The sequence below is a fragment of the Ostrinia furnacalis genome, unplaced genomic scaffold (genome assembly GCF_004193835.3).
Source record: "Ostrinia furnacalis isolate ACB-3 unplaced genomic scaffold, ASM419383v2 OfSCF0732, whole genome shotgun sequence".
Taxonomy (NCBI): Eukaryota; Metazoa; Arthropoda; class Insecta; order Lepidoptera; family Crambidae; genus Ostrinia; species Ostrinia furnacalis.
Genome location: NW_021130971.1, coordinates 108882 through 122902, shown reverse-complemented (window position 1 = coordinate 122902; position 14021 = coordinate 108882). Strand labels below are relative to the sequence as shown.

At 36.3% G+C, this 14021-nt stretch overlaps 1 protein-coding gene and 1 non-coding gene across 2 annotated transcripts; both read left to right on the top strand.

The window, feature by feature from the left end:
* The first annotated feature begins 1447 nt into the window (after nucleotides 1–1447).
* TRNAL-UAG (transfer RNA leucine (anticodon UAG)) lies at nucleotides 1448–1527 on the top strand. The gene has a single exon. It is a non-coding gene; the product is annotated as a tRNA-Leu (tRNA).
* A 7422-nt stretch (nucleotides 1528–8949) lies between these two features.
* Nucleotides 8950–10884, top strand: LOC114349930 (ice nucleation protein). The gene is made up of 2 exons (XM_028300529.1): nucleotides 8950–9047; nucleotides 9208–10884. Exons 1-2 carry the CDS (start codon nucleotides 8978–8980, stop codon nucleotides 10689–10691), a joined length of 1554 nt encoding a protein of 517 aa, XP_028156330.1. The 5' UTR covers nucleotides 8950–8977; the 3' UTR covers nucleotides 10692–10884.
* The last annotated feature ends 3137 nt before the right edge of the window (nucleotides 10885–14021 follow it).

Sequence of the window (14021 nt, the reverse complement as noted above, 5' to 3'; positions counted from 1 at the left end):
GCAAAGATTAATAATTAACTAAACACTGTTAGATGTACATTTCCAATTTCATTCGAGTATTTTCGTAGCTAATAAACAAACAAGTCACAAATAATGCATTTCAAATCAATTTGAAATATCAACATGGTTTCTCGCGACACGTTTATATCGTTCGAACAAACGAATGCGACGTTTTGTACTAATGTTCGTTGTTAAGATTAGGTGTAAGCATTATACATAATGAGTGTCCACCTTGTAAATAATGCTCCTTAACACTTAGATAAATATACAGGTCATTACGAACAAATTGTTGAGTTTTATTTACTTTTTTCCTTTGAAAATCTCTTCAAAATCTCATCATAATCATCATCGGGTCGTTTAGGCTCTTCTTCAAGAGCACACCCTATATTATGAAGGTCAAGGAGAAATATCCTACTAATATTATACTTATAAATGCAAGTGTGTGTGGATGTATGGATGCGTGTTTTTTGCCCTGTCCACAAAAACTACTGAACGGAGTTTAATGAAAATAAATAATTATCTTTATTACATACCATACAAAAGTGTCAGAATAAATACAAAACTGAAATGGCACAAAGAGGTCTTAAGGAAGAATCAGTTGGAGCTTTTGGCCTACACCCCCTACGATATCCAGACAGGTTGTATGATATTATTTTTATCTGTCCCTTAGTCGCTTAAGAGTAGGCGCACACCGTTGATTTTTAGTTGGCCGATAGTTGTGCCTGATTTTAAATTGTATGAAGAATCGGCCAAATCGAATCGGCGTAGTGTGCGCACTCCCATACATGCCCATACTGATCAACTGCCCGACTAAACTATCAGCCGACGAAAAATCACCGATGTGCGCCTACTCTTAGTCGCCTTTTACAACATCTTTACGGTAAAAGGGTGACTTTTACTACATAACTTGCTGCTTACATCTATGTATTTTAAATTAACAATAATTTAACGCAGTTGAAAGCCAACTAACATTTTTCCTAAACCTGGATAAGGGTTATTCTATTTTCTTCAGGTCAAAATCAAATCAATGATTCTATGAAAAGCTTTATACTTAGCAGTCCTAATGGTATCCTACTTTTTATTGTAAATAAATAAAAATAATATTTCCTGTCCTAAAAAACTTTGTTATTGTAAATTCAACTAACCAAGTGATTGAGTAGGTAAATTGAAAAAGTTGAAGTGTGTAGGTAGGTTGTAATAATTAATCACCATAATCATTTTTAATCACGTAAAACACTTGATTGACATAGGAACGCAGAAAAAAAACTAAATAAAATTATTATTTTACATATGAAATCTGTACATTTAAATATCATCCCTAACTCACTGCAACAAGGTTCAGTTTCTCAAACACAAGTCCCACTATAAAATGGTATGACGCACACAATACGTCATACACTGTTACGGTATTGCGATTATGTAAACTTATTTCGACGAAGTTGCCAGTGGCAGCGTGGCCGAGTGGTCTAAGGCGCTGGTTTTAGGCACCAGTCCGAAAGGGCGTGGGTTCGAATCCCACCGCTGTCAAATCTTTTTTACTATAACTATTTTTTTTTGTATAAAATACTTTAACCTACATTAATTTCTTATGATATGTAATAAACATTTACAATTACTCCTCCAATAACAAAATTAAAACCGTATCCGTCCTTTGACGCTGCTTTATATTGTGTACGAGTATGATTGGTTAAATCGAATTCACTTAAAGATTACGTTTTGTAGATTAGTTAAATACACATAATTATTGTTACATTTATTTATTTAATAAGTAGTAAAGTAGGTATTCAATACATTTTTGGAACGATTAAAAAACATAGCCTAAATCCACAGTATTCTAGCAGCAGCTAAAATATTATACCATGAATGTAAGAACCGTGTTAAAAAACGTTAAATATTCAATTTTCATTCTTAAAACCGTGATAAATTACATACATTGCACATGGCGTAGTAGATAAGTTAGCTAAAAAATAACTAATGACCACAGTTAATCAACCTCATAGCTAACTTTCTAACCGTGGCGAATCTAGGCGGCTAGATTAGATCATTATCGAAAAACAGTACCAAACAGTTATTTATTAAATCGAATAACAGGCCGAATAGTCGTCGTCATTTACAATGTGGCTAACTTTGAAATTGAATATTATTTTATTAAACTTACAAAAGAACGTATTTACTTAGGTACTTAGATTAATAAAACTAATCTAAGCTTAGGTAATAAAATATGCTCGTGGATGTTGTAAGAGGCGAATATGGGACAAAATTAAATAATTATGCGAACATCAGTGATCAGACCTCCCCAACCCGTTTGGCCAGTAGGGAAACGTAGGCTTCCTGTATTTGCCTCTAGTAAATTAAAGAGGGTCTTTGTTTTCATAGGGGTCACTTAAAAATTAGGGATCGATGGTGAAAACAGGCATTAATATACTAATTTTATTACGGTTTTTTTTTAAGTTCAACTAAGTAGTTCGTAATTTACCAATATCTCCTTACATTACAACAGGTACAGTTATAACCAAAAGGCCGACAACATAAAGGCTGAGTTGCGCCATATAACTTTAACCACTTTAACAAACGTCAAAAGTCTGTCAAACTCCATACAAAAAACACCGTTTATTGTTATGTTACGGTTTTAAAGTAAGGTAAGCAACTCAGCATAGAAAACAAACCAAAATTAGCTAGACTCCCTATAGACAGATTTCGAGTTTTAAGTTATTTAATTTCTTTAAACAGGCTTTTAAGAAAATAGATCTTACTAATTGATAGTTAAACTCTACGTAAGGATTTGACCCGAACAGCGTTGGTTCAAACTATCTCTGCTTTCTTTTGCAAAAAGCGACAAAATCAGTTATGTTAATAAATCAGGTTCGTATTTAAGTGGTGCATGTAATAAATCAGTGGTATTTGCTTTAGAACACACATCACGCATAGAAACAAACAGTAACTTATCTTTTTATAAATAAAAGCTGAACTTCTTAAGCTGGTGGGTACTCGTATACTGAAACACACTAAGTACTCTACGCCTTTTCAAGCAATAAAAAGTTCTACTTATAAGTACTCGTATCATCGTGGCAACTTTTATATTAATTATAAGTTACTTAATAATAGTTAATAATAAACCATATCTCAATAAATGGTGTGCTTTTCTACCCGACTGTGAAAGATGCCCAGAAAGAGAGGATTTTTTTTGTTCAAAAATATACACAATTTACTCGATCACCATAGAATCATTCCCATCTATTTATTTATTTCAAACTTTATTGCACAATAATTGAAGTACAAAAGTTGAACTTAATGCCATATTCCGTGACTTCCACAACTAACGTCCGTATTCACAAACGATACTTGCTTAAATGAAGAAGCAAATCGAACGCACAGCGCACTGTGATTCACGCTCCGTACTAAGGCGGCCATAAATACTCAACTTCAAAATAAAGTGGTTTTCTTTATTTTATACGTTGAAACATGTTAGAATATACACAAATAATTAAAATTTCAACATAATTATGATATTTCGCAACACAAATGTCTACTTTCAGGTGAAAAAATGTCTCATAGTAATTTTGTTTTAGACAAAAAAATGTAAAACATTTAATACTGCGACTTTTAATGTTAGAATGTTGTGATAATGGTTATTTATATGAATAGTTAACTATAAAGTATAAAATAAAATTGCAAGAATACATATAATTAATTTTAAATACATAACAATTCCAATTTTCAATACAAAAAATAATATTTTAAATACATAACAAATCCAGTGCACATTTTGATAGGGCATCTTTTTTTAGCCTTGACTTACGTAGACTTGATAAGAGGGGGTCTGAATGAAGAAGAAGCCTGTTGACCTAATCTTTATTGGTCAAGATGCGGCTCAATTTTCGTGTGTAATTGCGTCTAAATGATTTAATGTGTTTGTTCTTCAGACAACTCCCCGATTGCCAATAAAGCGTGATCTATAACATTAGTACCATGGACTAGTACTTTGTGAACGGAAGCAGGTATATTATACCAAGGATACTTGGCAACTAATTGTCGAGCTGTCTCTAAAGCGAACTCTTCGAATTTCGTCTTATTAATGTTATATCTTGAATTTAGACACTAAAGTATGGTCCAGCACCGATCTAGTAGACTTTTCTTGATAACAGTAATTTCAGTTGAAATTTCAGAGTTCAAGACAAACCGCCTAGCGTCATCGTGATGAGGTAAACGAAAATCAGTTAGCTCAACATCAATGTTTTCGACATTATTCAACCAATTAGAGTGCTTTTCTATTAATTTAGATTTAGTTCGAATTGCTTTTGCCCATAAAAACTAAATTCGTGCACATACATAGTTAATTTTACTACTTATAGTCTCTAAATCAATATTTTCAACGTTATCCGCTAGGCACGAAGTTTGGATCAAATTGTTAAGAATATGATCATTTTTTCCTTTGAACTACCCTATATAGAGTGCCAAAGGTCTATATCATCATCCTCGAAACGAAACATTTGAAAATTTTACCTAAAACAACATAAAAGTAATATTTAAAAAATGTTTTATTTTTAATACTACCGAAAATTATACTTTGATACCCTATAACTTAAAAAGAGGCAAAAAGCGGCAGATGAAACGTATATGCCCATATTAGGGACAGTCTCTTCTATTTAAAAAATAATAATTCATGGCATTACAAGGCATTTCAAAAGTTATAAGTCTAATTGAAATAGAAGTTAAGGATTTTTTTTTTTTTTCGAAAAAAGTGGGTCTCTAAAAAAATTCAATAAAAATAAACCGAGCATTATAAAAAATTAAAATGGTTGATAATAAAAGTACATAGCCTTGTTCTTGAACCTCCATATGATCAACACACTTAAACATTTGATTTGGCACAGTAACACTCAATAACATAGTGATTAACTTTCGACGACTCACATCTCGCGGTAAATAGACTCGAGATGCCCTCACTTCCGATGCACAAAAGTGAATGAAACCTTGACCTTATTACATTACTATTTATAGTTTTTGATAGCTTGGTTACTAGTTAATAACCTAGGGACATCATCGGACCGGGATTAGACAGTGACATTTTTGGATTTTTGGCCTATGGGTGAATCACCGTGCAGCGTTGAATAGCACTCTGTGATTGGTTCGTGTGTCACCCTGTGCGTCGCGCACTGTGAAACCTCATAGTAATGTTTGTGTATATGGGCGTAAGTTCAAGTCATTGTTACCTTACTGCTAACCGTCTCTGTACTGTGCCATTTGACCGTCGATCTCTACTCGAAACTAGCGTGTAATTAATCGATGTCACTTGATACTGGCCTGTCCAGATCCTTCGCGGAATATTAGCATATACAGAGCACTGCTCTACGTAGAGTCAAGAGTTCGACATTAAATTATTTTTATGTAGGGTGATCGCTATAGTAATTAGCCAATACATAGTTACTGACCAACTTGCCTAAAATAAAAAGAAACAAGCCTAATGGAAGTTATTAAGAGAGGAAAAAAGACAAATATTTTTTCTGAGCAATACGCACTGTACGCAGTCCAATTGTAGCAAATATTTTTGTCTCTTAGGTACTTATTAACAATCCAATATACCAATAACTATGTATAGGCTAATTACTATAGCAATCACCTAGTTATGTGTTAGTTAGTTCTTTTACATGTTAGTTACGGGGTTAATGGGATTGATAAGTCCTCTTCTTCTATCGAGCTTTAACAATCCTGTTTATCTGTTTTTACACTATTATGTAAGTACGCTTTTTATATACACTTTGTTTAATGGGATTTCATTCTATGAATGTAATAAAATCAAATATTTAAGGAATTTTAAGTCTAAAATAAATAAAACTTTTTGTTTAATGTCATAAGTTAACATCGTAATAAGCCATTGTATTTTTTTTTACATTTTTTTTTTCACTTTATAAATGATCAGTCTATTACTTCACTTCTCTGTGCTAGCTTAAGCCAGTGTTAGTGCCGGTCAACAAGACAAAATATACTATTGTTTTATATCAAAATCCGGCGCGACTTAACCAAAAGAAAAAGTTTAACTGACACGCCGGTGACAGCGAAAGTTATAAACAAACTAGAAACTATATCGCTGATTGTTTTTTGCGATACCTTGTATACTTTCGATAGACATGATTTATTATGGAGCTATACTGGGTTTATAGTTGTGAGTCGACCATATCTTGCAGACGAGTTAACACTAACAGGATCTGATTGAGACTTTCAAACTGTGAGATGTTCTTGAGCGAGAAAAGAGGTTAAAGTTGATGTAGATAAACCAACTGATTTATAAGCACTTGTAAAGAGATAATCCTAGTCCCATATTTATAACATTTACCCATGCAGGTTAAAAACCAACAACTGCTTCCGTAGACCGGGTTACCTCCACCATATCGAAATACAAATGATCGAAAATCAAAATATCGAACATGTTTCATCTAACGAATAAAATATCGAACGTTTAGAATATCGAATTTACAAATGATCGAACGATCAAAATATCGAAAGTTGATCTTACGTTGCATAGTATAATAGGAAGATCTAGAGGTAAGGGTTCCTTGTTGGCTATGGTACCCTAGTGGGAAATAAAAAAATGTGTATATGAATTTATGTTTACATTAATCATAATGACATTTAATTTAAACCTCTATATTGATTTTTCGATATTTTAATCATTCGATTCGATATAGAGTGGAAGTAACCCTTGTTTGTAGAGGGTGGGTACCATGAGCTACGCGGCCAATTATGTTTGTAGGTACTACAGTGGACATCAGACTACATTTTTATAACAAAATCACACTTAAGTACTAGAACTGCATAAAATATCACAGAGCGTTTAGCTTGGTGTGCTGCCGTTGTCAGTGCCATTGGAAAAAGAAGTTTGTTGTAAATCTATGAGATTCAAAACTTGACAAAGCCGACTTACCTATCGCCCGTATTCACAAACGATGCTTGCTTAAGTGAAGCAGCAAATCGAACGCACAGCGTTGAATAGAGTTCTGTGATTGATGTTGGACCTGTGCGTCCACGCGCACTGTGAGACCTCATAGTAATGTTTGTGAATACGGGCGTATGTCTCCGTAGCTCAGTAATCAGATCAATCGCTCTGTGAGTGAAAAAACGTGGGTTTAAGACCCGCCTGAGGCAGTCGATAATGATATGCAAAAGATCGTAATAACTTACCTTCTTTTGCTCTATTTTAAGAATTTACATTAAACAAGTATGTTTTCCGTTTGCCTCTAGTCGTGCTCCTGTAGTGGATATTAAATGGCCTAATGATGATGATGATATACAAGAAATGCTAATAGAAAACTATAAACTATGCTTATCTAACTGAACACTTCTTCGAGGAAGAAAAAAACAACGTCATGTACTTTTGATTCGCGATCCTTCATTAAAATTTTTGATCAGTAATAAAATGAATGACTCATGATGAGACTTACCCATTTATATCCTTTTAGAAATGATAAAGATACTATAAAGTCAACACAAAATAACAACAAAAAACGGTTGTATTATCAATGAGCAATATTACACCTAAGATGTGAGAAGGTGTTAATTAATCTGTCTTGGAAGCATTTACAGTTACACTGTTACCTACTTTAGTTGTACGAGTTAATGTGGTAAAATAAATTGTTCTTTATATTAATATCTTACAACTTAAAATATGGTTGATTTTTAACTACATCTATCATAAAATAATAGAAAAGTCAGACCAAAGCGAATTTTAAAGGGATTCTTTGTCCATAGAGAAACAGAAGCATTCTTAAAATAAATAAAGTAAAATAAATTCATGGACCAATAGTAATTAACTATTAATTAAATGACCTAATAAGCCAATAGTCTCATGCAATAAAGCACATACGGTAAATCTATAGTTAAAAAAACACTTTTCATCAGTGGCGGATACCAGCAGACTGAGTAGGTTATTTCGACTTACAAAAAAATAGCTAATATTTTATGCGATCGAGGATAATGTATAATGCGTGTGGCATTTGTACCAATTGTTATCAATATTTTAGTTTATTTTAAATATTATTAAATAAATGGAAAAACAGAGAATAGTTCGTTCGTTCGTCAGCCAAATGACATCCAAAACTGGACAAAAGCCGCCTCCAAGGCTTTCCACAATGAACGGTCCTGCACTGCCCGCATCCAGGCTCTTCCCGCGACCTCATAAATAGACCTAAAGAGAATAATCTCTTCTAATATGATATTCTTGATTCGAGCGATTCATCTCAAAAATATTGCGAATAATTTTAATAACCCAAAAATTATACGAATCTTGAAAGCGCAACCGCGTTAAGCAAAATCAATAGATTAAATGCATTTTAATAACGAAATTCCATATTTTGAATCATCTAATCCTTAATATTATGGAATTAGTTATTTTAACTAATCAAATATTTATGTAGGTGTCCTATCAAGTACCTAATCACCATCTTACAGTATAAATTAGCACTTAAATTTCATTTAAGTACATCACAAGAGAGTTATTTATTTCGGAAGCGACATTCATAAAAGCTCCTTATCGTCCGTTTACAAGAAAAAACATAATCTACGATTTAATTAAAGGTAGAATACTGCCAAAAGCCGGTATTTCCCACGAAACCGTATTTCATATTGACGACCATGTTAAAATTTCATCATTTAGACGACAAAATTGGGCGATAAACTGAAATTATATCGATCGATTGCACGTAGAGAGGTCAGCGCACCCGATGATTTAGATGACCACATTCGGAACGTTATAGACAGAAACCATTTGGCAAAATTCGCGACAGATCCTTCATTAATCTACCGTAATCTATCACTTAATTTACGACTGTCCGTCACATCCGATATTAGTAGGTGAAGTTCAGGGCTTTCGGGTCAGTCGTGCGCGGGAGTGGTGGCGGCGGGCGCGTTATAAAAGCGCGGAGAAATGCTCTCACTTCATCCAGTCAGCTGTCTCCTCCCGAACATTACACAACAAACAAACATGGCAGCCAAATTCGTCGTAGCGGTGGCTCTTTTCGCCATGTGCCAATCTAGCCCCGTCCTTATAAACGGTAAGCGAGATAAATCAATTTTCTGTATTAATTGATTCTTCTGATTGATTGAGAGTTCATACTTTCAAATAATTAGCTGAAAATAATGAGATCTCGATTTGATTACTTTTTTATAATTGTTATACCTATCCACAATATTAATTATTTGTTTCTGTACCAGGTGTACTGTACCGTGATGGACGAGGCTTCTCCATCGGCCAAGGCTACAGCCGCAACTATGGCGGCGTGAGCCAGGCGTCCGGCTCTGCCTCGGTCAACGGCGGCAACGCCCAGGCCTTTGGCAGCGGCTCCGTCGGCGCCCAGCTTGCCCGCAACGACGGGTTTGGCGAGGTCTACCCCGGCCAGGCCGTCGCTCAAGCCGAAGTCTACGACGCTCCCGAAGCTCCCGTCTACGGCGGAGCCAAAGCAATCGCCGAGGCCCAGAACGGCGCCTACTACCCTCTCCCAGCGCCCGCCACTGTCATCTCGTACCACCAAAACTTCGAAGTGCCCGCTGAAATCAGCTACAGCATCCCTGCCGTCGAAGCTCAGTCCTCCGCTATCATGAACGGTGACTCAGAGTCGTCCATTTCTTCCGCCAAATCGAACGGCGCCGGCACCGCCCAGTCCTCCGCCCAAACCCAAAGAGGAGTCGGCAGCTACGGAATCACCTCAACCAACGCCAAAACCTTTGGTTCTGGATTTGGAACCGCTGCTTCAAACGCTAACAACGGCTATGGCTCAGCTGTGACCGCCGCCCGCACCAACGGCGCCGGATATGGCTCCGCCTCCTCCAAAGCCGAAGGCAACTCTGGTGCCACCCGCTCCACCGCCGAAACTCAGATGAACGGCGGCTACGGCTCTGCTTCATCCACCGCCAACACCGGCTCTCAGGATTCCGCCATCGCCTCCGCCAAGGTTCACGGCTACCAGCCTACCTACACCGGTGCTCAGGAATCTGCCATCGCTTCTGCCAAGGTTCACGGCTACCAGCCTTCCAACTACGGCTCCGCTAACGCTAACGCCAACGTGAACGGCGAATACGGCAACGCTATCTCCTCCGCCAAGACCACCAACCAGAAGCACATCCACTGGCACTTCGGCACCGCTTACGACGCTCCTTCCGGTTCCGCCAAGGCTCAGGCTAACACACAGTCCGGTTACGGAGCCGCCAAGTCCAACGCTGAGACTCAGGGAGCCGGTATTGCTCAGTCCAACGCCAACGTCCACGGTGCTGAGTTCGGTTCCGCTAATGCCAACGCCAACACCAACGGTGGATACGGGTCCGCCAACTCCGCTGCTAACATCCATGGATCCAACTACGGTTCCGCCAAGACTACCGCCAACACTCACGGCTCAAGCTTCGGAACCGCCAACGCCGACGCTAACATCAACGCTGGTTATGGATCCGCCAAGACGACCGCCAACACCCATGGCTCTGGCATCGCGTCTTCCGCGGCCAACCTCGGCGCCGGCGTGGGTTTGGCCAAGCATCACGGTGATTACTACGGTGCGTCCAAGACCTCCGCTGATGCCCAGAGCTCTGGGTTCGGCAAGGCTTCGTCCTCTGCCAATACCCAAGGTCTGAGCGCCGGCTACAGGGTAGTCAACTCGAACGCCAACACCTCTGGCTTTGGCACCGCCCACGCCAACGCTCAGGCTTAAATCCATTTAGAATAAGCAAAAGCAATCATATCAAGACGACTACTGGACTAACCAAAAACTTGTCTTGGTATATTTGCAAAAGTCTGACTTAATTTATTTATTTATTGCATTTAATTTGAAGTCTGCATTTATAATTTATTGCTCATTTAACTTACGATTAATTATGGAGATTAATAAAACGATTTAAATTTTATGTACCTCTTTTATTCATTCGTATTCTTAACTTCACACACACATTATTTATCCACTTACCCGGTGACAGCAATGAAAAACTTAATCAAATAAGTAAACCGATTCATACGAGAAGTCGGGCAAAAGACCTATTAATGTAACTTTTATAATGAGTTCAGTATTAGAACATCAAATACGAGCACTCGACGATTCACGAGGGTATATTACTTGGACCAGTTATGCTAATTAATCAACAAACCATACAGCAAAGAAAAAAATCAATTCGCTAGAGTTATAAGGTATTACACATTCATTTTTGTGACGAGATTTATCAAAACGTGCAAAAAACTAACGTAAAAAGTTTAACAAGATTAACTCATTGTCTTTAAATAAGTAATCTATGCTCGGATAATTCCAAAAAGCATTCTCTAAAGCTTTACCAGTTGGCGCTTAACTAAACACAATCCAACTGATAATGAGTTCAACTATATTTTTGGCGCGCTCTCATTGTTCTCGATTTGGCATTAAAAACAAACGACCGACATTACTTTTATTTATATCGATCGTATCTAGAGAACCGGTCCGTTTATCGATATCGATCGATTGGCACGTTCGAATCGGATAGATCCATTAGTTCCGACCGATGCTGACCCGTAACAGTATAAGGACCCCTACCATACAATAATTAGGAGCAGAAGACAATCCACATACAAAGTGCGCTCGGGCAACGCACACATAGACTCGATATTTCCTAAGTATATCGCACGAAGTCAGCTTCTAATAAAAAGAGACTTTCATTGGTTGAGTTTTTTAAGGCAAATCTGTAGAGATCCTGGCTACACAGGAGTTGCAGCGGTGGGAACGAGAGGTGGGAATAGTCCCGGTTATATCGCACGAAGTGTCGCGAACCAGTCTAAACTAGTGATTGCGAGCTCAAATCTAGAGTTTCTCAAAGCTATCTAAATGTAATTGTCCCCAAGTAACTGTCTTTTTTAGTTGTTAAATAAATGAAAAAAAAATGCCGCCCGCTTGAAACACGCGTCCGTGTGCGTTCAAAATGAAGTAGGTACCTACTACTGCAGGCGATCGTCTTCTGTGACTATCTAATGTGTGCCCATAGTGAGGTCATTGTTTTACTAGGCAGATAAGTAGGTATGTTTTTGTTGATCGATTTTCGATTGTTGAATGAAGTCTTGCGATTAGTTTAGTAGGTCAATGGGCCTAACTAACAAAATGGTGCTAGATCAGGAAGTGCGAAATTAAGAAATTAACGCCTGACGATTAGTTTATAAGTATTATAAACATGTTATTTGGCCGACTTCAAACATGGAGGAAATGTTTGGTATATTTTAAGTTTGATGATAATATTTTTGTCTGTAGAGTGTAGAGCAACATTTTTTGAGAGGAAACTCTGAACCCTCGTAGTTACTTCAACTGCCAACACCAAATTTAGATCTGTTGGAGTGACAAGATATAATTAAGGGGAATCTTCACAGAATAATTATTTTCATAACAAACGAACTAAAAACCTGTATAGGCTTTCACGACGAAAGTCATCCGTCATCGCTCTCTGCTGAGCTTAGAAAGCACAGACTGAAAGCTTCCTAAACTATTAGGAGTTATGGATTAAACTGTGATTTTACGATGGAAACCAATTTTTATAAATCACATAATAGTGAAATGTCAATATTACATTAAAAGAGTCCCTCTTTACTAAAATTAAATTAAATCGAACACTGTCATAGACGGTGTTTAACATCCCAGTGTCCCATTTTCATGTAATGTGTAGGTACGTGAGTTTGTCGTTTGAATACTTTGAATCCTCATTATTCTTTATTGTAATAAGATTAATAAATTAATACAATTATAATCGAAAATATTATTAGCTTATGGAATTGTTTAATTCTATAAAAAATACTTGCATTGCAAAACAAACTTCTTTCAATAAAACAGTTATGACAAACGTTTTTATAAGTACCTAATATATCAAAGTTTCAACAGCATATTGAAAACAATATTCAGTGGACAAAATATTATGCTAATATATTCAAATGATATTTTATCTCTACTTTCCTATTTATTATACCACCCGTGTTTTGGTGCCGAGGATATTATGATTTGTGTCTCATTTAACGAGTCATTCATTATGCAAATGAATACAATTTAACAGTTAATTATATAAACACCATTTCCTTAATATACTGGTGTTCAAAAACATGTACACGTTTAATTTATGGCTTTAGGATATATAAATTGCATATTTTTTGACAAACTAATTCGTGTATTAAGATCATAATTATAAACGAAGACTTGCTTAGGTAGTTACTTATTTCCAGCAGACAGTTTGGTTACAGTAAACGCTTTATGGTTTTCGTCTAAAGCTAGATTTTATGCAAATTAAAATTTAAAAACTATGACTAATGATAATTCGGTCTGAATAATTTAACAGATGCTCATTAGTCGCTAATAAAATATGGAAATCTATTTCGATCATTAAGCCTTGAAGTTTTGAACTAATCGTCTGCCAAGAGGTTTTATTACGAGGAATTTAATTGAATTTACTGTCGAAATTATTAATTTTAACAAACTGTTTCCATCGATTCGTATTAAGTACTTCTTACTCGTACCAATCCTACTTATTATTATTCTGTGCTCTACTTATTATTATAACCTACTTATTATTTATCTCCTCAATCGAATAATTCTTAAGTTGCCATGCGAACCGAAATCATGTTGCAAAAATAAGTTTACAAGTTGATAGCTCATCACAGTAAAAACATACCTGTAGATCTGTGCGCCTCCCGCGATCAAAAAAGCGAGTCTGCAAGTTAAACATAAGTAGGTATATTTTTTCCTATAGCTGAACTATGTAATCTATGTATCATGAACTATGATTTTTGCGATATTTGGAATAGGACAAATGATTATTATGAATTTAATCTATCTTGATAAATTATGGTTTCTCCATACAGAAGGCCATGGTTTGTAGTAAGTAAATAACTTTTAAAACTTTATTAGGCTGAGTTGCACTATCTTATTTTGACTTTAACAAACGTCAAAAATATATCAAACTCCATACAAACTCACCGTATACTGTACTTATTATTAAAGTTACGGTCAAAGTAAGTTGGTGCATCACAGCCTTAGATTTGTCGTTTT